At 30.3% G+C, this 25,529-nt stretch overlaps 2 protein-coding genes across 4 annotated transcripts; both read right to left on the bottom strand.

The window, feature by feature from the left end:
- Positions 1-7,064: 7,064 nt before the first annotated feature.
- Positions 7,065-14,147, bottom strand: LOC100802144 (protein SUPPRESSOR OF PHYA-105 1). 3 transcript variants are annotated; one of them, XM_006598855.4, is made up of 8 exons: positions 13,996-14,147; positions 12,127-13,523; positions 11,547-11,704; positions 9,774-10,617; positions 9,164-9,310; positions 8,611-8,928; positions 8,450-8,509; positions 7,065-7,781 (listed from the first exon to the last, which is right to left on the bottom strand). In XM_006598855.4, the coding sequence occupies exons 2-8, from the start codon at positions 13,474-13,476 to the stop codon at positions 7,587-7,589; spliced, it is 3,072 nt and encodes a 1,023-aa protein (XP_006598918.1). In that variant the 5' UTR covers positions 13,477-13,523; positions 13,996-14,147; the 3' UTR covers positions 7,065-7,586. The 3 variants fall into 3 exon arrangements, with proteins under 3 accessions (XP_006598918.1, XP_006598919.1, XP_003548426.1); XM_006598856.4 differs by lacking the exon at positions 13,996-14,147 and adding an exon at positions 13,892-13,989; XM_003548378.4 differs by lacking the exon at positions 13,996-14,147 and adding an exon at positions 13,647-13,987.
- Positions 14,148-17,084: 2,937 nt separating this feature from the next.
- Positions 17,085-21,339, bottom strand: LOC100809410 (mitochondrial adenine nucleotide transporter ADNT1). The gene is made up of 8 exons (XM_003548465.5): positions 20,954-21,339; positions 20,287-20,335; positions 20,006-20,169; positions 19,684-19,721; positions 19,308-19,420; positions 18,984-19,097; positions 18,083-18,427; positions 17,085-17,466 (listed from the first exon to the last, which is right to left on the bottom strand). The coding sequence occupies exons 1-8, from the start codon at positions 21,112-21,114 to the stop codon at positions 17,383-17,385; spliced, it is 1,068 nt and encodes a 355-aa protein (XP_003548513.1). The 5' UTR covers positions 21,115-21,339; the 3' UTR covers positions 17,085-17,382.
- Positions 21,340-25,529: the final 4,190 nt, after the last annotated feature.

Below are 25,529 nucleotides of genomic sequence, written 5' to 3'. Positions count from 1 at the left end.
TCCTCGTATTCATGCCACAGCGAAAAGTCTCATTAATGCATGAAAACTTTTATTCAAACATTTCCTTATCCTTAGTAACTGGGATGAAATAGAACCTGGAGTATCATCCAGCACTATGGTACTGGAAAAAACTTCAAACATAAGAGAAAACAATAAAAACAAACTGAAAAGGTTTCAGTTTTTCTACCTATGATCGCATAACAAAGTTCTGTGACATAGAGATAGTGTTGGCACTTGGCAGCTAATAAGAATAAACATGCAACTTCTACGCAATTTTAAATGAAGGTCAAAAATTAATATTTGAACCATTATATCAACTACAGTTAATATTTGCAAGTAAATGCAACACATAGATCATATCCTGTACTTTTTCATATAAACTAAAGTGATTTGGAAGATAATTAGTATGTATCTCTGCGAAGCATCTAGATCTGCTTTAGTAATATGTCCCTCACTTGCTTAACAGACTGCAGTCTCAGGATCATGGATGATGTGTAGGAGCAAGAAGTCATGCTGTAAAACAACAAACTTGTCTTAGTTTCAATCAAACTTGTGTTAGTCTTATGGATGATGTGTTGCACAGATTTTTTGTTTTTAAATATTATATATATATATATATATATCAGTTTATATTTATTTATTTATATAAATAAAAATAATAATTTTTAAATATTTAGTATTATGTTAAACATAATTATATTATTAATAAGAAAGTTGATCAAATATATTTTTAATTGAGTTAATTTTAACTTAAAAATTAAGTATATTAAAATTTATTGTAATTTTTTTTCATTCAAGTAATAATAATGGTGATACAATATCTTTTGAAAAATAAATGTACATAAATTAAATTATTCATTTTAAATATTTTTAGTACTGAAATAAATATATAAATATTAAAATTAAAAAATAATATTAAATATTACATTTTTAATGAACACATGTTCTCTTTAAACTTATTAAGTATGTTGAATTTTACAATAATTTATTTTTTCTCCAAGCAATAATATTAATGCAATATCATATGAAACATAGAAGTTAAAGAATATATATATATATATATATATATATATATATATATATATATATATATATATATATAATGTATAATATTTATTTAAATTTGAGTGTGTATTTATGATAAAAAATTAAATATTTTTTAAATTTGTTGAAATAGTATTAATTATTTTTTAAAATTATAATTTTACTTATTTTGAATATATTAATTTTGTGTAATATTTTTAAAGTTTTGAAGTTTGAATTAATTAACCTTACTATGACGCAATATAAATTGAATAATCTCTATTTAATAATTATTATTATTATTATAATTATTTATTTTTTCTTAGTTTTAGTTTTATTTTCATTGCTTACTAATTTTCAAAAATTATTTATAAAAATAATTATATATTTCAAACTTTAAATATTATTATTTACATATTTATTAACTTATTAAAGATGTCACCAATTATTTTTATTTATTATTAATCTTTAATATGTTATTAACTATACATTTCTATTGTTTCTTTTTGTAATAATAAAATTTACAATACAAATAATGTAAAAATTCTTATATTTATATTAACTATTATTCTTCTATCATTAATTTACATTTATCTAATTATTCATAATTTAAATAATTAACATTGAATATAACTATTAATAATTTAATATATATATATATATATATATCTAATTTTTATATTTTTTTAATTTTTATATTATATTATAACTTTAAAGTCATGAGTTTAATTTATTATTTTTCCAGAAATATATTTTAAAGCAACTAATTATAAAAATAAATAAATTTTTGGATAGATAGTAATATTAAATTAGCATAAAATTTTACATTTATTTTATTTAATAAGTTTTCCTTCATATTAATTCAATATGTAAAATTAAATATTACAAATAATTTAAATTATTATTAATGTGAAAAGTTATTGATTTTATTAAAATATATCAACTTCTATTGATTAATGCTACTAATAGAGTGACACAATCTAAAATGTTCTTCTTCCTCCAAATTATAATTTTGTTGATGTGACAGATGTTGAGAAGTCTCTCCTTCCAAATCACTAATTTTTCTAATGTGACCGCTTGATATTGAGAAATTCTTCCTTTCTCCAAATCACTAATTTTCTTAATGTAACAACGTGATATTGAGAAACTCAACTTTTATATATATAAATAGATTTGTATCTTGTTAACATTTTCAACTAAGAGAAGTAAACTCCCATAAATATCATTAGCATGATATAATATGAATCACATCACCTTTTTTATCTTTCTTAATTGTAAGAATGGATGATACTCATTGTACACATTAAATTAGGTATAGAACCTATACATGAACTCCAAGCATCTTACATGTCATATAAAGTATAAACTTGATGTTACATAACAGCAAAAATCTACTACATTCAAATATGCATAACCTTGGCTTGAATTAAACCTATGAACTACTTATTAGATATAAAATTTTAAGCTTTCTTAAAAAAAACATTAAGATTGTGATAACAAAGCTAGATGTTGCATGAGATTAGTAATTATTGATGAACAAAAGCACATCTAATCATGTGAATGACAAAAACAATAACAATGTTGATAACTGCTAAATAATAGTGAATTAATAATGGAAAATTGGTCTAAAATTAACTTAGAATTAATTATTTAGTAGTTATTTATGCTTTAATTTGGAAAGATTTAATTAATTTCGAATTTTGATTGTAGATGTGAAAAAGGGAGGTACAACAAGCAAAAAGGAGTAGAAATAAAGGAAAAAAAGAAGAAAATCAGAAAAAGTCCAAGCCCAAGTTTGCACCTATAAATAAAAGGGTCAGCCTAGGAAAACTTCCTAAGAGCTCAATTTTTAGACCTCTCGCTCTCAGTTCTCTCCTTCTCCTTCCCTCTTCTTATATTCTTATTATCTTTCTTTCAAATGATTATGAAGCATTTCAAGAGTTATAAATAAAAAAAGGAATTCCTTCCAGGTTCTTAAGAGTTATCAATAAAGAAAGGAATTCCCTCCAGGTTCTTATTATTTATCGTTCTTTCTCTTTACATCTCTGAACTTGCTTTCTGTTAGGGTTTAGTCCACTCGAGAGGGTAAAGCCTAATTAGGGATAAAGAATCAATACTTGAATCTGTTTTAAGGGTTAGGCCACTCGGAAGAGGATAACGCCTAAGAGAACATTAAAAGGAAGAAATTATCGGGTTATCTTTTAGAGGATTTTTCCTTCCAGAGAACATTAAAAGGAGGCAATTAAGAGAACATCTATCTTTTATCTGTTTTTCTTTCTTGCTTATTCTGCATCTCGAACTTTGTTTTCTGTTAGTCTTTCGGGAGAGGGTAAAGCCTAATTAGGGATAAGGAATGAATGCGTGAATCGGTTTTAAGGGTTAGGCAACTCGGGAGAGGGTAACACTTAATAGAACAATAAAAGAAATAAATCACTGGGTTAGTATGACTTAATGCCTCAATGTCCATGCTTTAGCAAACATCTAGAATGTAATTTTAAAGCAGTTATTGAGTCTTCGCAAATGGGGGCATTTGGAAGAAGATAGGTAACTAAGGTAGGCCTATAGATGGATAGATGTGGGCAGAATTAGTTCACTGGTATTGATAACACACAAATTCAGAATTTAGACTTATCAGGTTTTAGCGATTTTAAGATATAGATTTTAGTCCCTATTTTTATTGTTGGTTTTTCTTATAAGTTGTTAGTCCCTATTTTTATTGTTGGTTTTTCAAGTTGTTATTCCTTCTTATTTTACTGTTGGGTTGTAAGAATAAGTATTTAGATTTAGTAGATTTAGATTTTATTTATTTGAATTTTGTAGAAGCAGTTATCTTTATCGCAATTTAAATATTTTATCTTTTAATCTTATCTTTAAATCTTTTATCTTATCTTATATATTATCTTTATCTTTTATTTTAAATTTCTTTTATCTTATCTTATCTATTATCTTTATCTTTTATTTTAAATTTTAAATTTCTTATCCTTGCTAGATTTAAATTATATTTACTAAATTTACAATTTATAAACTGAAAAGTACGTCACATAAGTGCAACAAAATTCCTGTGATACGACACTCAACTTGTTATTACGAGCAATTTGATATACTTGCCAAAAAGCTAACAAATATCAAGTGAGATTAATCTTGAGGTAACTCCATTCTATGATCAGGCTCCAGAATAATCTTTAGAGTACCCCAAAAGAGAAAAACTCAACAAATTAAACAACTAATTTCTTTGGACACATTTAGTGCAAAATGAAATATTTTGCGGGCTTCATGATAGTTAGCACTCAAGGGAGGCAGAACTGAGCTTAGAGCCTCAAGACTACTGTTCAATATTACAAAGTCAAGGTTATGATAAAAATAAAAATCTACACTGTCTCTAATCTCAAAAATAAGAAGAAAAAAATGATACACTTAATTACATTTAATTGCATCAATTTCAATTAAAAAATATATATTTTTTAACTTATCCTTCATTGGAACTTGATATAAAAAATAAATTACATTTAATTGCATCAATTTTAATTAAAAAATATATATTTTTTAACTTATCCTTCATTGGAACTTGATATAAAAAATAAGAAAGAATCATTGAAATCAACACCTCAATTAAATGATAGGTATTTTAAAAATAATAAAATTATTTGAAATTTTCTTATATTTAAGGGAGAAAAAAATGTTTTCGCTTCAGTAACTCATTAGATTCCGAACCAGATGCAATGTATCCATCCTTAACAGATAATTCCACGAAATGCATACCAATCTGATCAATCTGGTGATTGATCATAATTACTGAAATCCTTTGCAAATCCAAATCTTAAAAGGTGGGCCTAAGTTATTGCTTTTGATTTTTTTTCTTATGATCCTATCCCTTTTTAGAAGCTAGTTGATATGAAAGATACTATAAATATACGATCGTCTCTCGTCAAGTAATAAAATATCAAATCTACCGGAACTATTGTTTATGTACTGGAACTATTGTTTATGATCACCAATTTATCATGCCAATAACAAAATAGGGTGAGCGAAAAATAAAGGCCCCAGTAGCATAGCTGCTGAGTCCAATAGCTATTAATGTTAAATTTTTCGATAAGAGTCATTCTCAAATCGCAAATTATTTAGCAAACTTTAACAGCTGTCTGAGTCATATTCCTCAAAATTAATCTATTAACAAAACAAATAGTGAAGTTCACCGAGGACCATGTTAAACTCAAATTAATCTATTTATAAAACAGACTTTCCCCACAACATGAGGGTCATATTACTCATACATGGTAGGAATATGTATGAATCAGACAGTTGCTAAAGTCCTAGCTAAAGTTGCACCATTAGGGTCATATTCTACCATACATGTATGCCTCAAACAGTTACTGTTTAGTTTGGTGAATAAGGGTCACAAATAAAATACTCTAACTTATCCAAGAGGTTATAATTTCTCCATAAGGTTGTGTGTCTCTCAAGACGCATACCTGGAAGCTGGACCTACTTACATATAGTTAGATAACCAGTAATAGCGGAATTAGCCAGGTTCCGGTTTGCCACAGATAGTGGAAGCGTTCAAGCGGTCTCGATTTTGAGTTTGTAAATAAAAAAAATGTAATTAAGAGAGAAAACTCTACTAAAGATGATCAACAATTTTTTTTTGACATAGATTAATCATTGATCATACTTCACACCTATTACTTTTTTTTTAATAAAGAAAGAGAAAGGAAGATAATATTACATGCCTATCACTCTAATACCAATATTTAATCAGCTTTAGAATGGGTAGAAATTGAAGATGAGGTTGTATGAGGTAAACACGGTGGATGAATGGCTGATCTCTCTGTACGTGTGTCTTGTATTTGGTCGAAGTTACCCTAAACAATAACAGAAAGCTACTTTGGTGGGTGGTTTGTGAGCTGGAAATGAATAAGGCCAAATTCATTTACCGTTAAATGCAAGCAGAATCAAAGTCAAGTGCTTCAAAGTGATAAAAATATTAGAAAGTTTCTGAGAACATTTTATGAGTGAAGTGTGTGCATACATTGGTTTTTGGTTTAGGTAATAGGTACACTCTCTAGGCTTCGTAATACCGCAAGTACAGTAGAAGATTGTCCTGTTGTACAAGTACTATTTGCATGCTCTAGTTTTTTTTTATTATTCTTAATTCACATTATTTTGTGTACGTTTCCTCTTGTAACTCTGATTTCCAAACAGGAAGATCTATCATGGTTTGTTGGCTATTTCTAAATTTTATTTCACACCGTTTCCTTAACCTTAGTAACTTGGTTGGAGAATCAAATTCAACACTATGGCACTGGAAAAACTAAAACGAAGAATAGAAAAGGTTTCAGCAGTTGTACTCATAGTTATCAAATTCTTAAGTTTAACTCTCTAAACTTACCATTTGTGAATTGATTAGTATGTAAGGTCTCTTTCTAATAGACTCTAGGTAGACTCTCGAGTTTACCATAAAATTAGCAAGTTAGCAAGTTAAAAAAATTAGATCAAGATGCAGATCATTTTAAATTATTTTCTGTACGTTTAGGATTCAACATACCTCCATTTGATGTATTATTCCTGAATCGAAGAACCATCACATCTAGCAACATTAAACCCTTGTTCTCCAACATTAAACCCTTGATGAAAATATTCTACTGCTACTATCACATCCACAAATTATTATCTAGTAGCAATACATTAATAGACTTGATTATTTAAGTATTGTGAAATTTATGATTTACTAATTTATTTTATGATGTCATTGAAATGTTTAATATTTATATTATCTATAGGTATTTTGGTTGAAATGTTTAATTGATATGTTATCTATAGGTATTTTGTTATTATTCTTATATGAAGTACATTCTTATGAGTTGAGTCTATGAAACTCCCACGAGTCTATGTAGATTCCTGAGTTTGATAGTCTTGGTTCTACCTAAGATCCCATTCTTAACCAATCTTCAACGAGATATTCTTTTTCAGGTAATTGATAATGAAGTTCTGTGACATAGTTGGCAGCCAATAAGAATAAACATGCAGATGCAACTTGTCCACAATTTTAAATGAAAGCGTAAAATTAATATTTGAACCATCATATTAACTACAACAGTTAATATATGTCAAAGTAAATGCAAAGCATAGATCATCTCCTGTACTTTTCCGAGAAACTAAAAGTGATCTGAAAGTAAAGGTAATTAGTATGTATCTCTGCTTAGGAGGGCGTGCTATATACAGAAGTAATGGATCAGACATTAGAGAAAACCACTAGTAACGTGCAATACCGCATTTGAGAGAGACTTGCATGCTCCAGCTTCATCAGTGCTTCAGTTCAAAAGCCTACATTTGTACATGCTATGTACATTTCTTGTTCAGCTTACTTTGGTTCACAATTGTACATTGATGCTTGCCTCAGAAGCAATGCCAAATGGTGAACCCATTTAAGCTTTATACCCTATTAATCATTGAAGCCTGAATAAAGAACTAGTCTTCTGACAGGTATACTAAATCAAAATATTATCGAGTCAGGAAATGAATAGCTTTTCAGGCTTAAATGTTAACCAAATATTTTCTCTTTTCTGTCAGACCATCTGCAATAGTTTCACAATTCCAACTGAGTTGGCAGCAACAAGCATGTTAGATTTCTTTCTCCAGCAAACACTAGAAACAAACTGTCCATTATTATCACCACTATTTAGATGACCAGAAATGTGATCAATTGACTCAAATTTATGAGTAGCAATTGGCACAGGCAGTGATTTGTGATAACAGTACACCTGAAAGGGAGAAATGTTTAAAATGAATTAGAATTTGTATCTTGGTATCCCTCATTTGCTGGAAAATTCAATTAAGAGTAGGAAGCTCCCATAAATAACATTAGCATGATGTTTTTAGAACGGATGATACTAATATTCTCTAATTGTACACATTAAATTAGGTACAGGACCTATATATGAACTCCAAGCATCTTCAATTTGTATAAATGATAAACTTGGTGTTCCAAAACAGATAAAATGGTAGCTACTACATTCAATGTGCTCAACCTTGGCTTGAAGTTAAACCTATGAACTAATCACCAGTCAAAAAAATTGGCTGTATCCACAAAAAACAATCCATCACGATTGCAATAACAAAGCTTGATGTTTTGTGAGATTAGCAAGATCATTTATTGATGAACAAAAGCATCTAATCATGTGAATGATGAAAGCAATAACAATGCTAAGTGAGATTAGTCTATATGTAACTCCATTTATGATCAGGCTACTAAATAATCATCAAGTAACCCAAAAGAGAATAACCCAACAAATTAAAGGACTAGTTTCCTTGCCCACATGTAGTGCAGGATGTGAAATATTTTGCCGGTCTCATGACAACCAGCATTCAAGGGAGGCAGAAATCAGACTAATATTTCAAAGTCAATGTTATGATAAAATAAAAGCTATACCTCATTAGATTCTGAACCACATGCAATGTATCCATCCAAAACAGATAATCCCACGAAATTCTGGAGAACAAGAAAAAGAAGATGATGAGAATCATGAACTATAAACAAATCAGAACAAGCAAAAGACAAAAAAGTGAGGTTAAATGTGTAGAGAAACCAACCTTTTCATTACTATGACCTTTAAAGGTCATGGCACAAGCATCAGATGACAAACCAGAAGAGCTGGTTTTGTTCAGGTCCCAAAGCTTTAAAGAGTTGTCAGTGGAAGCAGAGACAACTGCTTCAGAATCTATAAATTTTACATAGCTAACAGCTTTGCCATGACCAGCTAATGTGCACCAAGGAATTCTAGTGTGACGAAGATCATAACCATAAACCTTGTAATCAGCTGATCCAAAAAATAGAAGATTTGTTGAGTAAGCAGAGAACTGAACACAGCATATATTGGCAGGTTTCCATATGGTTCCCAGAGAATTTCTCTGCAAAAACAATAGCATTTGAGACAATTGTTACTTGCTCTGAAGCAAAGGCATTCAACTGTTCCTTCTCTATCACATAGTTATGTTTCTTTTCATATTATTCTTTATTATTTTCCAGGGAAGGGGCAAAAGAACATGAAGAAAATTCTACTGTATAACTTCAAATAGTATAAATACCAATATGTTATGTGTTAGTAATAATTTGCTATTAAAATGCATAAAAAAAAAAGCATGCCTCGCTGATACTCCACAGTTTGACAGAGCAGTCATCACTTCCACTAGCAAACATTTTTGGGTCTGACAGAGAAAAGTGAACAGACCAAGCTCTCTTTTGGTGCTCCATGTATTGAGACAATGGCTGACCCGTGTCTGCATCCCACATCTGAATTCATCCATACAAGTTATGTTATTAATGTCAATGAAACCTAAGAAATAGTCAATAGCAAAAGCAATGAAAGCTTGGTTGGTGTGAATGAAAGGACAAGACTAAAATTAGTTTTCATCAAGGTTTTATATATATATATATATGTGTATGTATGTATACCTGTAAAAAAATTGTTAGTTTTAGTCTTAATAAACTATAAAAGTTTTTAAAGTAGTCCCTTTAATCGACGTGTTATGCATCTAAACATGTCACGTCATACACCATTTCGCTGACGTGGCATGTCTAGATGTATATCATATCATCATTAAATGATGAGAAGGACTATTTTAAAAGAAAATTATGAGGTCTAAAACCAACAAAACTTTGTAAGGACAAACAAATATTTGCTATATTTGCTTGAACTAAAAACATATTTAAACTTTCGTGAATTATAGTTCTAATGTTGCAAAGGATTACACACCTGAACTGCACCATCATAGTCAGTAGATGCCAGATGATTTTTAATGTAAGTGTTCCAGCACACACAACTAAGCTTTGATTTATTTGACATCTCAATTACTGGGTACTGGATGTCAACAGAATCGCTTGCAATAGCATTAAGGTCGAAAATCTTGATTTTCTTTGAAACTCCTCCTGCTGCAATGTGATCCTCATCACGGTCAAAACTTAGAGCACACATTACATTGGCAGAACTAAGCAGATCTCTATTTCTTAATCTGCCACACTCTTCAAACTTGCTGTAACGAGCAAACTTGCATAAACCTTCAAAGAAGGATCCTACACAACCAACAGAACTCTGAATTCTTCTAGACTCCTTATTAACATTCTCTACTTGAGGCAACCTCCATCTACTTTCCATCACATTTTTTTCATTGCTTGAAACAGATGAAGCCTCTTTTGGCAGCACTCGGAATCTCATGGAAAAGTAAGAATTCTCTAGCTGATTTAGATTACTCATAAATCTTTCTTCATCACCAAATGACCTTCGAATGGATCTACTAATGTCTGAACCGGAAGGATCTTGAAAATATAAATTGTCTCCTCTCACTTCAGGATTGTTCATTTGCACCAAAGGAAATACTGAATCTGTCACAAATGAATAACTTTTTTCTACCTCCTTAATATCTTCATTCAATAAATTTAGCTCTTCTTCCAGCTTCGCTTCCCGTTTTTTCTTTGCTTCTTTGATTAAAATTAGAAAATCTAGTAATTGCTCTGTTTCAGCCTCGTCATCAGATATTCCAACATCATCTACAGAATTTGATTCCTCTGATTCACGCATAACTTCTGACTCTAAAATCATTCTGTTATACATAAAAAGAGAATTACAAGACTATAAAAAAAACGAGATGCCCTTCAAGATCTATATGAATATTCTTTTAGCCAATGATTATTTAAACATATTAAGGAAATAGAAGAAATGAAGTTGTTTTTCTGACAGGTATTTTCATTTACAAAGAGCCAAGAAGTCGTAGGTGCAAATGGCCAAAATTAATTAGCATAAGGATCTAGAATGTAATCTGAAAAATAAAGAAATGTCAAAACTAAAAAGTGATTAGCACCTGCATAGCATGCTCTTAACAAAGGAAACTAAACAAAATGCAGTAATCAGCAACTGTTTCCTAGTCACATTTACACAAATGGATACTTGATCCAGTTTTTTGGAGCTTAAAGCCATTTTAGAACTTTTCTCTGTTTTGTCAAACATTATGAGTAATAAGACTAATAGCATTCTCGCTATCAAATCAAGTCAATAATGAGCTTCTATTTATTGTCTATGAGCTGTGTTGTACAGTAAGAGCATCAAGCAAGCAACATTATTGTATTAACGAGTTTCACACAGAATTTAGAAAGTACTTGTGACTACTGATAAAAGTTAATAACTAGAGCTGTACGTAATTGATGTAACCAAATGGAATAATGCTAGTTACACAACTATAGCAATCAAAACTTTGCAGTACTACATACATTGCTCCTTAGACTAATATAGCGACAGGCTTGTGCAGTTAGCACTACTCAATCATATGCATGGCCAGACAAAAGCATGGTAAAAACTTTAATTTATTCACATGGTACCCTAAATTCCCCTCAATATCATTATATCACGACTATCATCATCCATCATGAAGCCATTGAAGATGACACTGAGAATGCACTTGAGTAAGAAACCTTACAGATTCGAATGAGACAGAAAGATATCAGCAAACATAAGAAAAGCAGCATATTACATCACCTGGCATTGGGGCGAGAAGAAGGTTCAGGATGCAAAAGCCAAAGACAAAAGCCAGCTTCCTTCGGATTTTCTGCTAGAAATTTAGGTGGTAAGATTCTCTGACACAAATCCAACATCGCAGTTGAATGCGCCTCCCATGGCTCAATATTGCACAGCAACTGAGAGAATCATCCACTTAAATGTTAAAAAGATTAACATATTTAAATAGTTAATCTTTGAGTATGATTAAAAGCAACTGAAATAGTTTTAAAAAATCAACATACTTAACAACTCTAGTCCAGAAAATTTAAAACTCCATAACTCATGTTTCAATATCATTTCCTAAGGTTTGGCATGATATGTCAAACAGATATGTCTTACTTGAAAGTAATTTCTTGCTAGGTTGCAGCAACCAAAATCTCATATCATTTCATTAACATATTGGAAAAAAAATGAACAATGATGTATATTAAAGCTCTATGGTTAGTTTTGTTAATGTAGTCCAACAAAATAATTTGGCTGGCTATCAAGAAAAAATAATACGAATACAGGATAAAGCTTTATGAAAAGTAACAATGTGTGAAACAAATTGTTTGCTTACCTCAAAAAGGAGAACTCCAAGACTATAAATATTTGATGACAACATGCATACTCCATCGTTGAGCACTTCTGGACTACAATACCACTTCTCTTCTAACTTAATAAATGCAGACATAAACTGCTTTTCTTCAGTACAAATAGAATTATTTTGGCATAGACTTTCTTTACTCTTTGATTCCACAGGTCTGTTTGTGTCTGAGTCAGTTTGATTTACTGTCATCCGGCAGCCATGAATACTGGTACCGTGATGCTGCTGCCTCGAAGATCCTGTCTCCTCACAGAGCTTTTGTTGCTTTGTACTCAAACTCTGGCAAGCACAGGTGTTCTGTTCCAAAGGCCTTTTCCTAGTCACATTACATGTCATGACTTCATCATCTAACTCTTGTTGGCCATATGAACCAATATACTTAATTTTACTTGAAGGCAATAAAGTGAAACAAGATGGTCGAAAGTCTAGCAAGACGAGTCCTTGAGAGTGTTCAAAATCAACCAATTCCAATACCTGCTTAAATATACGAATCCTTCCTGATTTATTTACTTTATGTCCTTCAGACTTCAGCCACTCTCTTAAGTTGAGTCCTTTGCTACCAGACAAGAAAGTTCCTTCCAATAAAGGCTTATTCTCATCAACATTTGATCTCACCAGTGTCTCGGATTGAAACTTAGCTGCAAAAGCAGGTTTCTCATCCTCTTGGCTGTTAAGTGCTCCTCCAGTACTGAAGCTTTGGTTTAAATCTTCACAAATAATCCCCTTTCCCTTCTTTGTTTGCTTTACAATCAATTGAGGATAATTATATGCAGATGAAGTACTCTGAGTTATACTGCTAATTAGATGTGCATTGTTTGAGATGATAGCCTTGCCCATATTGCTTCTACCTTCTGAGACATTCAGTGAGTCATGATTTACACTCTTGCCAGGAAGAGACTTCAGGCCCCAAAATTCAGAATCAATTCCCTTGAGTCCTTTGCTTAATCTGAGTGGTATCTGTTCCTCAACCTTGGGGACAATTTCTCTACTCAATCTATTATACTTAGACTCAATAGTCAAATAATTCGGGTTCTTATAATTCCTAACAGGCAACTCTTCAACAATGTGTTCAGAATCTATTGAGGAGCAAAAACTAGTACCAGGAGGTCCAGATCCAGCTAAGGAAGTAATATATCTATTCAAACCATTATCCTCATTACCAATCACATTGTCATTCGGAAAACTCTCCGGCCATTCCTTCCGAATAGGTGTGCACAATCTAGGTGATCTTGGCATGAGTTGGTGTCCCCCTTGCTTAAGAAAAGGATCATTAGTTTTCCTCTTGTGCTTCTCAGCTCCAGTTCCACCATTTGCAGTAGCCATGTCTTCTGGCAAAATTCACAAAAGTCCCTTCAATCAATTTGAAAGACCTGCAACAAGAAAATTTAGATTCAATGAGATTACAATAAATAGTTAGATACAATCATAGAAAAAACCTCAGCATAAAGTGACAAATTATGAATATGATTGAAAAGTGAAAACCTAGAACATACTCTTAGAAGAAGAAAATACTTAATCCTGGGCTCCATTATTGTCAGACAACACAAATGGGGTGCCAAATTTCCCTTTTTTCTCTAAAATTTCCAAAAGGGTGGCATAATCATACATAGATTTATTGAAGCTATTCAATTTTTTTATAACAAGAAACACAATTGGCATGTTGGATAACAAAATATGAAGTGAACCATTTTGCTAACATGGAACTATAGAGTGTGTGAAGCAACAAAACATATAGTACCAATGAACACAGAAAGTACAATAAGTAGTATGAGAAATGGAGAGATCAGAGAGCAATGGATAAAATGGAACAGATAAAGAGCATGGTTTTGTTTGGTTGGTTACCTCAAAAGAGTTCTTTGCTTGCAGGGAAAAATATCTTGTCCAATGTCCACAACACTGACAAGTGATACATAACGAAAACCAATAAATGCTTCAATTCAGAACAAAGCTTGGGTTGTTTGTCAGATATTTATCATAATTATTATGGACACAATTTAATAATTTTTCTTTTTTCACTAATTAGCTTCGGAGCATATAGGACTGTCCACGTCTGAGGTGAAAAGTACTTCCACGATATTTATTTTGCTTCTGCCGCCGCCAACTACACGAATTTAAATATAGTATGAATTAATATTTTTTTTTATTTGTATATCTTATTTAAGTAATTGAGTTTAAATTATTGATTTTTTAGCATGACATAAATTGTGTTAGAAAAGAAATATTTAATTTATGTTATTATTTTTTATGGGATCAAAAAAAAAATCTTATGAATCAATTTTTTAATGTTTTGTTAAGGTTAATTCTCCTAAATTATTTTATTTTTTATATGACTACGTCATTGATTTAACCTTTCTTTAAAAAAATAATTTGTTGAAGTTTTTTTATGGATGTAATTAGAGGTTGGTATAGTCTTTTTCATTAGCCTAGTTGCTTAGAATCTCATCCTATTTGGAACGTTAATTACGCGGAAGATAGGCAACAGATTACTCAAGACAAGAAGGTTTAATGCCATCATTTAAAGTTAACATATATTTCTTTATAGCAGTTGTAAATATTGTGGGAGTTTAGGTTTGAACTTCAATAACTGGTCCACATATATAGTTTTATTTGGCTTGGTGTCGGTGTTAAATGTTTATAGAAATTTTTGGTTGTTTCTAAAACATGTCTTATAAGTAAGAAAAAAAACATTTACTTACTCTATCCAATATAAATAATTAAATATCATAGTTATATAGCACAACAACAAAAAAGTGTTAAGATTAATGCTTTGTTTTGGTACAAGAGAGAAAAATAGGATAATAGAATTAGGGGGAAAATAAACTTAAGAGTGTTTAGTTTGAGAGTATTAAGATTAATGCTGTTGTGGTTGCATGTGCCTGTGGCGGCACTGGTCTGATTGTAATTAATGTCAACATTAGCGTCAAAGCAAAGAAGAGGTTTACAACAGTTTGGTGGGTCCTACTTTGCACGTGCCGTGAATATTTCTGGAGTTGTGTGTCGTGGCTCCTCTTGTCGCCACATCCACCACCAGAGTCCAGAGCAACCTCTAAATCGTGTCGCGCGGTGTAAAAGAAAAAATTATTTAAATAATGATTTATAGTAAAATAATTCTCTTTTCATTTGTAGTTCATAATTATACTTAAAATTGACAATGAACGAATGGACATAGTTAGATATTCTATTTAATGATTGATTCGTTTAATTTGGTTTGAAATTGGGTGAGCTGAAATTGAATTAAAAACATAGCTTGTTAATAAATAAGTTGAATTTAAACTGTGTATAGTTTAGCTCCATCGATGATTCATGAATCAATTTGAATTTTATATGATGTATATATAATAATATATTTTATTATACTATATTGGTTTTTATTTTGTATGAAATAAATAAAAATATAAAAAAAAAATTAAAATTGAATCCATAAACGAGTTAAACTGAGTTGAATGTAAGTTTTAATTGTGTTAATTTAAAACTAACAAAAAAATCATGGAACTTGAGTTAAGTTTTTATTCAAATCAACTCTTATTAAATTAGTTGAACAAGATCTAACCTGATTCGACTTGATTCATTTTTAATCTTAATTATCTTGTATGTAACAAAAGCATAAAGAAGTAAAGAAAGTAGAAATAAAATCATAATAAATATTCATGATACTAAACTACCACCAATACAAGAAATAAATAGTTGTCTTTTAGATGGTAATTGCACAAATACTTTTAGAAAGAAAAAGATATATGCTTTATGTAAAGTATATGCTTTATGTAAGGCTGAAAATGAGCAAAGTCAAATGAAACTAAACTCAATAAAAATTTATTGTGTTTGAAACTTAACTTAAATTTGATATGAACTTTTTTTATAGTTTAAACTCAACTTAATTCAAGCGTGCAGTCCACTCGATTCAATTCTTTTAACTCTTAAATATAAATTACTTTATATTTATTTATTTCATACAAAAATAATAATTTGGAAATAATTAAAAAGTCGACAGTATGAATTTATAATACAAAATATATTATTTAAGTGTGCGTGCTTACACACATTATTTATGCAAAAACTATTTAAACAAACACACTAAAAAAAAGTGAAAATTTACTAATTTTATTAAAAAAATGTTTTTTAACAAATAAGTTTCAAGAATGCATGAGTAAAGAAAACATGGTATCTAATTAAGGCCGCGTCATTTGCAGAATAAATATAGAGTATAATTTAAATTTAATCGAGTTAAGAAATTGAATCGAGTTGATTACACACTTGAATCAAGCAAGTTGAGTTTGAACTAAAAAAAAGTTCATATAAAATTCAAGTCAAGTTTCAACCACAATAAACTTTTACTGCGGAGGATTATAAATCAACAGAGAAAAATGGATGTTTCTACAAAATTTGTTTTCAAATGTTGGCCTACATCAAGTTATACCAATAGCATCAGAAGCTGTGGTTCATCAGAGGGAAGAGGATGAGGACACGCCGGCACCAAAAAGTTAACTCCTGTGCCCACGATGTCATCTGACATCGTGCATTTCAGTTGTTATTCATCATGCAATCGTAATACCAAAGTAACCAAACAATGTACACGTATTAGACTAGAAATGAAAGAGAGGAATTGACTACTTGTCCCTATTACCTAGTTACTAATTAAGTAATTATAGTGTTTGTAACCCTAAAAAAAGTATTAGAATATATGGCTAAATAGTTTCAACTTGATATTCTAGCTTTGACTTAGAATGCTGAATAGTTTGGGAAACAAAATTCAGTTTGAACATGAATGGACAGATAAGGTGTTCGCTACACTTCAAAGGCTAACACAAAACAGAAATAAAGTGTTCGTCCAACCCTGCTATTTCTAATTGACTCCCAAAAGAAGAGTAATAAACATTGTCACAGCAGCATACGCTGTAATGAAATCATTCAAAACTAATAATTCCACTAAAAAATTTAAGTTGATGCAAAATCCACTAAGAAAAATGCTTTCTCAACTAGTGCAGAAAGCTAGGAAGATATGTCCTTGCATTGTTTTTCCACAACACTTATTATGGACAAATAGAACAAGGAAAACGAATAGAACAAGGGAATAAATTTATGGACACTATCTCTAAGAGTTTCTAAACTCATCCTTGGAGAGATGAAAAACAAGAAAATAACTGTAAGTAACCATCTCTGCATCCCCTTGCCTACAAAAAAGAAAAAAAATGAAAAACCACACCAGGTGAACAGATGTGTGGTTATCAAACTTTAGTCGGATATTCTGATCTCAACTCCTAAAACGTCTTTCACAACCTCATATGTTACGAATGCAATTGCTATCGATGGGACCACCTGCAAAACATCAAATGAGTTAAAGAATGCTATAAACAAAAACAAGGCCATTAAACAATAATTTCAGGTAAATTTATTTAACAAAATATACAAGTTCTTTTAACACTGCAAAGACTAAAGTGCAAGGGAAATGATAAAAAATTTAAACACCAAGCTTGAAAGGACCATTAGGTAGTTTCATTAAACAAATGGAACTATCTACTCAACGATCTCTGTGCATGGTGCTTGAACACTAGTAAAGAAATTCAACAGCAACCCAAAATTTTGAGATCATGCATACAGTAAAAAAATTTGTAAACAATCCTATGAGTTTAGCTAGTGTGCATGTCTTCAGTTATCTTAATCTGGAACCAACCATCAACTAGTATATAGTATCAATAATTCAATATGTGGCTCAACCAAAGCAATGAGTGTTGCAATCTTGGCTTTTGGCTAATCAAGCAAGCTTATTATAACAGAGGTTTTTCAGCCTTTCTAGTGACATTATAACAGTAATATATCACTCTAGAATCTAGATTCTAAAGTGATGGTAGGAAATGCAAGCCTTCTTTTTCAGACAAGAAAAAGTCAATACAATTTTGATAGAACAGATCATGAGCATAAGATGAAGAATAACCTTTACAGAGTTGGGCACCAGACCCTTGTATAATGCACCAAATCCCTCGTGCTGAACAGTTTTTCTGAATGCATCAATCATTCCAGTGTATTCAAGTGGGACTTTGCCTCTTCCATCACCAGTTAGAACAGAAGCAGCGTGGTTCCAACCAACCATCTGCATTCTTCGACGAATAACATCAAGAGGGTAAGCAACAGTTTGTCCAACAGTTCCAGCAGCAGCACCACAAGCCAGGCGTGTTGTCACACTCAACTCAGAATTTTCAACTAGATCAAATGGGTTGGATTTAATTAAATAATCTTTCAGAGACTCATAGACAGCAAAGTTGAGACCTACATAAGGAATCTGCGGAAAAGAGAACGAGAGTATTAATTCTGACTGAAGCACCCAAGAAGAGGGTTTGATTCTATGCAAAATTATAATATGACTCAGTCCAATAATCCATTATAGTTCTGATTTCTGAAGCATAAAGAATGCAGAGAACATTGCAGAACAGTAAACTTTTAGATCCCTATAAATTTAATTGCATGAATATTAGGTGTAACCTGACTGATATAGTTTGACTTAAATTTTGTTTGAAACTATTTTAAAAATCTAAGTAAATTGTAAAAAAAGATCAACCCACTTAAGCCATTGATTAAGTGTTTAACAGTTAAAAATCACTTTTTAAAAAAGTAAACAGGTTCAAGCATGTGTTAACTGATTGTTCACAATAAAAAGATAAAGGAGGAAATATAAGATGCATATAACTATACCAAGCAGTCTAAGCAGAAGTTCAGTTCCCAATTCCCATGAAGATTGTAATTAAAGCATGTTTGCATTTGTTATAATCCATCTTCAGGATCATAAGCATAATCATCATCTTTATAAAGAGAAAATATATTATGAGAATATTACTCACAACTCCAATAACTGAAGGAAGCCAACCCTTATATAAAGCACGAGCACCTTCTTCCCTGAGCACAGTAGACAAAGCATGAAACATTCCTCTGTACTGATATGGGGATGCCTCAGTCTGCAAATAAAAGGCAATGAACTTTCAGAGTTTCTATAAACAATGAAAACCACAAAAACATGGATACACTGAACATAATTTTTTCTCCATTTAATTTTACGATTATTATAAGATTTATTTTCTTTATGCATTTTCAGCTACCATTCTAGCTCACAACAAGAAAAGCAAGCATTTGGTAAAAATAAAAATGAAAGGAAAAAAAAAAAGTACCTGCACAGTAATCCTGCCTCGAACCATATCCATTGGATAAGTTGCAGACATAGCAATTATTCCAGCACAAGCTCCAGCTCCAAGGCGTAAAAGAGGAGTCAGCTGAGCATCCTCTGCAGAAAGCACAAGAGAATATAATTATACAACCAGAAGGGTTTTAATACTAACAAAGTTTTTGTCAATTCAAAGAGAAAATGAAGTTTGTTTCAGCCAGTGTCTCCATAGTGGATATAAGTACAGGAACAATAACCAAATGCAGAATTTTCCAGAAAGCAGAGCTTCCCAGTCCAATTCATCAATGCCCTTGCTCTACTTAAAAAAATTATCTTAACTAAATGCAAATTATTTGAAGAAAAAATAGAAAACATGAACATACCATTTCCAGTTTGCTGCTTATACAGATGCAGTATACCTCTGTCATAATAGGAAGGAATGGTCAGAAAAAGAAAGAGAAAAATAAAGAAGCAGGAGGCAGAGTTTAAGAGATAAGAATTGGGATACACTGAAATATTAAAAAAATGTTAGCCACTGGAGTAACCCCATTTAAATAAAACCATGTAGGAAAAGGAAAATATTAAGAGAGGATTGCAGAAGATGATTGGTATTTGGTATAATAGTCCCCCTGAATGAAAACCAATAAAAAGATACTAAACAATAATACAGTCCGCACATTGTTTTGTATCTAAAGAAAAACTTACTTAGAAGCTTGCTCATAACTGAAGAACTTCACAGCAGAATTAGGGACAATTCTAGCACAATTAGTACCATTCCCTTTGAAAAGTCCACGGAATCCTTCAGTTCTCCATATATATTTTAGGCCTTGTACTGTTCCGTTGTATTTAATGTTATGAGGATTCTGGACCTGCATATGGTGAGACCAGAGACATGTCATATGTAGGAATTAGGATATATCCAAATAAGCAAGCTTGGATACAGTATACTTTGATCCATGTAGATCTAAATCACTAAATAAAATAACCTGCAGCAAAATTTTCAATCGTTCCAGAGGAGCAACTGCAGTACGTGACCTGCATAGACACAAAAAAGTTTGGTGTGGTTAAAACTTAACGTAACATAACACCAAAACAGATCCCGGAATTATTGTTAAAGAAATAGTTTCCAAGAAAATTGGATTATGGGTCGTTGTAATTGTAACTAAATCTCACTCACCGAAATGAAAATGAAATTCAAAGTTAGCACATATTAACACAACATTAGCAAGGCAATTTACCATCAAAATTAAGATTTTCCAGTGAATTTCATTATAAACCGCATATACAAGCACAACAAACTGAACCTTATTCCAAAACCCCAACACTGAGTGTGAGTGGTTCCTCACAGATCACAAGTGATCCAATCCAAGTAAAATAAAACCACACCCATTGACTTCCAAAATCAACAGCACCGTTTATATTCAACAGATTGTATACTCAATCCATTTGACAAAACATAAAAATCCAGATTAATAAATTGATTAAATTCATTAACCAGTCTATGAAATTAAAAAGCCAAAAACTTCAGTCTATGAAATTAACCACAAACACTTCCAATCAACCAATTACATAATTTTTTTTTTCTCAGGAAATATTCATATGAATAAAATTTATAATAAAAAACAAAAATAGGAAATGAGAAACGGAACTGACACTCCTCCGGCGACGCCACCGGCGACGAGCGACTTGCAGATGCTGGCGAGGGCGTAGCTGGGAGCCTTGACGACGCCTTCCCTGGCGAGCTTGGCCTCCTCGGCGAGATTGACGATCGTCGTCACGGCCGAATCCCCGGTCTTCACATTCTCCGAAGCCATAAATAAGGAAAAACTACGTATTATAGCCTAACCTAACCGGAGGAACAAAAATTAATAGAGGTATCTGAGTCGTCGGAGATTGAGAGATCTCGGCGGGGAAACGGCGATAACTGTGGCCAAGTGACCACTCGCTCGCAAGCTCTATGAGTGCTGCTGCTGCCTGCGGGAGCTCACAGTAATGCCAACTACTACACTACACCCACTGCAGACTCACGCCGTTAAGACACCCTTATACTACTATTTATATTTTCTTTTTTTATTCCTCCATTTATATTATTGGAAAAGTTCATTAATATTGAATGAAACTTATAAAATTATGTGATTTTTAATAAATTTTAGCTCCCAATAAGTTTTATTGTTAACATTTTTCTTGTTGAAAAATCTTTATGAAAAAATATGTGTGAAGTTTATTAAAAATAAATGAGATATACATAACTTTTTTAACAAAAAAATATGTTAAAAAATATAGTGTATTTTTTGCACAGAAAAAGAGAAATTCGGAGAGATTAATGTACTGTTGTACTGCCTGAGAAAAAAAAAAACTTTTTAAAATTGTAAAATTAGATGGTTGTGTCTGTGTCGCTTAAACATTAAATCTTGATCTAATTGGTACAGTGTATTTTTTAATCTTATAATATTTAAACTGAGAATAAAATTTACAATGATTTTAAGGGGTTGTATGGTTTCAAGAATAATTAAAAAAGTCTTATCAATTTTGATGGTTTTGTTAGCTCAAAGAACCAATCGAATCAAATTTGGGTTCAAGAATAATTAAAAAAGTCTTATAATATTTTAAAAAGTCTTACAATATCATTTTGAAAAGACATTCAAAGACAAATAAAATAAAAGGGGGAAATAAGAAAAAGGTTTGAGCCTGATTAGACAGGTTTGAAATTCATTAAATTTGAGACAATCTAAGCCAATCGAGATAGATTAATTTCCACGAAATCTAATATGATTTTGATGTACCGGTTACTCAGGTTCACAAATGCATCCATAGGATCATGTTCATCCCTACATTTAACACAGTTTGTTTTAGTACAGACATTTAATTAATACAGTTTAATAAATGTTTTGTTAAAAGAAGTTTAATAAGTGTTAGTTATTACTTAAAAAAAGTATTCAATATTTTACATTTTTATAGTAAAAAAATATTGTTCTTGTTTTTTTAAAAAAAAATATTTTATGATTATTTATGAAAACATATTATTAGAAACAAAAGAAACTAAATATCATCAGTGTTTCTTGTAGTTATTATTTTTTCAAAAATAATTCTGATAATTGTAACATTTACCATCTTATTTACCAAAACTTGTGAAAGAAAGTTTCTGTGATTAAAAAATTATAAATTTGTTTTTTGCTGAAAAAAATTATAAATATGATACATCGTGTTGAAAAAAGGATAACTTCACAAACACTTAAAGAAAAAAACTTTACAAGTCTTTTTTTTTCCTTAAATTAAATTCTTGTTTAGCAATCATTTAAAATTTACTTAATTCTATTATATGTCTGACACAACTTACAAATATTTCGATGTATTTAAGTACGCCTATAATACATATAGCCATATAGGGTTATTTGTTATAGAATCGGGTAATGTTGATTTTCAACTATTGAACGCGAATATAATATATTCCCAAATGAATATTAACCCTAGATTTTACATTAAAACATGTGTCATAATAAGAAAAGTCGATTCCTATAATTTCCTAAACAACCACTTAATCAACAAAATGAAAAAAAATATATAAAAAATATATTTTACAAAATAAAAATTGCATGAAAAGGAAGTACAAAAAGTCATTTTACTTTAAAATTGGAATACATCATCAAATAATAGATATATATTATTATTAACTTATTTTAAAATTTAAGAGAAAATATGTTTTTTATCTCTATATTTTGAATCAAATTTGATTTTAATTTCTGTAGTTATTTTTTAAAAAAAAAGTTGATTAATTTAGTTTTTACATTTAAAAATATAAGTAAATTTAATCTTTGCAGAATGATGACCAAAGATCAAATAAGGATTAAATTCATCTATTTTTAAAATATAAGAATCAAACTAATCAATTAAAATTAAGTTGGAGGGAAATTATATGAACAAAAACATATTTTATCCTAAGATTTAAGAAGATTCAGTTTTGCGTACTCTGACTAGTGAAACATCACATTGAATGCCTACAAAAATAAGAAAACATTTAAGAATGGAAAAAAGTGTCAGTGGATCATGAAATGAATGAATTGGTGCCGCTAGCATCGCCCAATGTCTAACTTGGAAGAACAAATTGAGAAACTGAAAAAGATGGTTTGGTTTGGTGCTTTTTTTTCTTTCTATTTTTATTATTTTGGGAGGGATGGTTGGTTGGTACTGTTATTCTTTTGCAAACTCTTCTGTGCCTCCCATGTTACTCATGATGGAAACCTAGAAAGATTTCACGCCGTTACGTTACCTTTTGTGGATCCTGGCTATGCACGTGTCCCACCCATGTTTTTCTAAACCTATTTACTTTTATTTCTCTGCAAATTAGTATAAACATAATAAATTTAAACAAATATACTCTAGTTAGTATGAGTTAGAGTTAACAAGTTGAGGGTATATAAATATAATAGAATGCATCACTTTTATTTTTTATACATTGGAATTGAAGACAGAATAAAGAGATTTAGCTCATTCAATCTTTGTTAATCTAAGAAATATTCTAGAATAATAATATCTTGGAGTATTATGTAGTAGAGTGTAGATCCTCCAGTAGATTAGAGCATTATTTAGAGTAATAAAACTTTTATTAATTAATCAATTTTAATTCATACATCTAACCATACCAGGTCCATTTTTAATAATATCCATAAACTTATTGTTTTCAATTATTTTATGTTCTTAAAACCTGAATCAAACTCCATATTCCTAAACTTTTAAAGACAGTCTATACCTATGCTGTGCTGTATGATTTTACATTAAATATGTTATGCAACTGCTTTGCTTTTAATTCTTCAGAGCAAGAAATATACATTAAAAAATGAGTTTGTTATAGAACTGATTTGCATTGAGTTTTATAGTTGTTTTTTCTGCTTTTTGTTCTTTCAGTATTCGATGTCGCGCCATACTTTCTTTTATTTTGTTACAGAGATAATTTGTATATTTTATTAGGCAACATTCTAAAGAATTAAAAAAAGGGTCACCCCATAATTTACCACACTTAAAATGAAGTTTTTTTTTTTGCCTTATAATTTAGTTTCAAAGATACATATTCTAATAACATTATAATAAACGTTAAAAAATACACTAAGCATAGAATAATACAATATTTAAACGACATAGAAGAACAAAAGTGTGTAAATATATAATAACAATATTCTAATAACATTATAACAAATAAAAATACGTGTATAGGTTCAATATTTAAACGAAATATAATATTTATAGATATTATAGAGAATAAATTTGATGTGGTTAGTTATATATGGTTTAAGATTAAGATTGACCGATAAAGATTTCTGAATTTATTAAGATGGAATTTTATGTCAAATTATTCTTTTATCAACTTGGAAGGAAGCCACATTTACAATTTGTGCAATAATTTAATTTAAATATACTTACAGTATAAATAAAAAATTCATTCAATAATAAATCATTATATAATTAAAAATTATTGACCTTTATATAATTATTTTAAAAATATACATCTAGAATAGTTATCTACTGGAGAAAATTGGCACAGGTCCCACTCGCAACTACTGTTTTTTTTTTTTTTTCAAAATCGTGGTATTAAAATCGGGCTATAGTTTTAGTCAAAAACAAATCGGGCTATACTTTACAGCCTTTTTGGTGAAATACTTTATGCTAACTAGGGACAAGAAACTAATTCATTGACATTCCCACACTTGTTTTGCTAAGTACGCCCCCAAGTTTTTTATGATTTTTTGTACCAAAATACCCCTTATGGAATTGCTTTTAATTATTATGAATATTATTTTCTAATACTAAAGTCAAATATAACATAGACCGACAGTATAAGTCCAGTCAGTATTTTCTAATACTGAAAAACTAAACTCAAGCTTATCAAAATAGTCAGGGTATGTTGGTAATTTACAAATTCTAGATAGGTGCAGAAAAATTCTCAATAATTAATTTTAATTTTATATTTAATATTCTAAGTGAAAATAAAGCTTTTACAAATTTTGCAATTAATTTTGGCTAAAAAATATATTCTAGTTAGTTTTTTATATCAGGAATATTTAACTAGTCTGTTGTTGGGCTTTGATCCACAAATTATTTAAAAATCATATTTGGATAGTACTTTATAATTTAAAGAAAAAAATTGAGAATTGTATTTATATTTTTAAATATAAATTTATGAATAATTAAAAAATGAAAATTGGTAAAAATTGAGTCGGGCGAGTTGCTATTAGCG

The sequence above is a fragment of the Glycine max genome, chromosome 16, assembly GCF_000004515.6.
Source record: "Glycine max cultivar Williams 82 chromosome 16, Glycine_max_v4.0, whole genome shotgun sequence".
NCBI lineage: Eukaryota > Viridiplantae > Streptophyta > Magnoliopsida > Fabales > Fabaceae > Glycine > Glycine max.
This window is presented reverse-complemented; position numbering and strand designations above follow the sequence as displayed.

Bases quoted from the DNA above. Each gene is read 5' to 3' on its own strand.
- LOC100802144 (XM_006598855.4), bottom strand. From the start codon at position 13,476: ATGGCTACTGCAAATGGTGGAACTGGAGCTGAGAAGCACAAGAGGAAA. The intron at 10,618-11,546 runs GTGATGTAATAT...TATGTATAACAG, and splicing joins TCTTCTCGCCCCAATGCCAG to AATGATTTTAGAGTCAGAAG. The intron at 7,782-8,449 runs GTATAGCTTTTA...TCTCCCTTTCAG, and splicing joins GTGGTTCAGAATCTAATGAG to GTGTACTGTTATCACAAATC.
- LOC100809410 (XM_003548465.5), bottom strand. From the start codon at position 21,114: ATGGCTTCGGAGAATGTGAAGACCGGGGATTCGGCCGTGACGACGATC. The intron at 20,170-20,286 runs GTTATTTTATTT...CACCATATGCAG, and splicing joins GATTGAAAATTTTGCTGCAG to GTCCAGAATCCTCATAACAT. The intron at 19,722-20,005 runs GTAAGTTTTTCT...CTATTATGACAG, and splicing joins AGTTATGAGCAAGCTTCTAA to AGGTATACTGCATCTGTATA.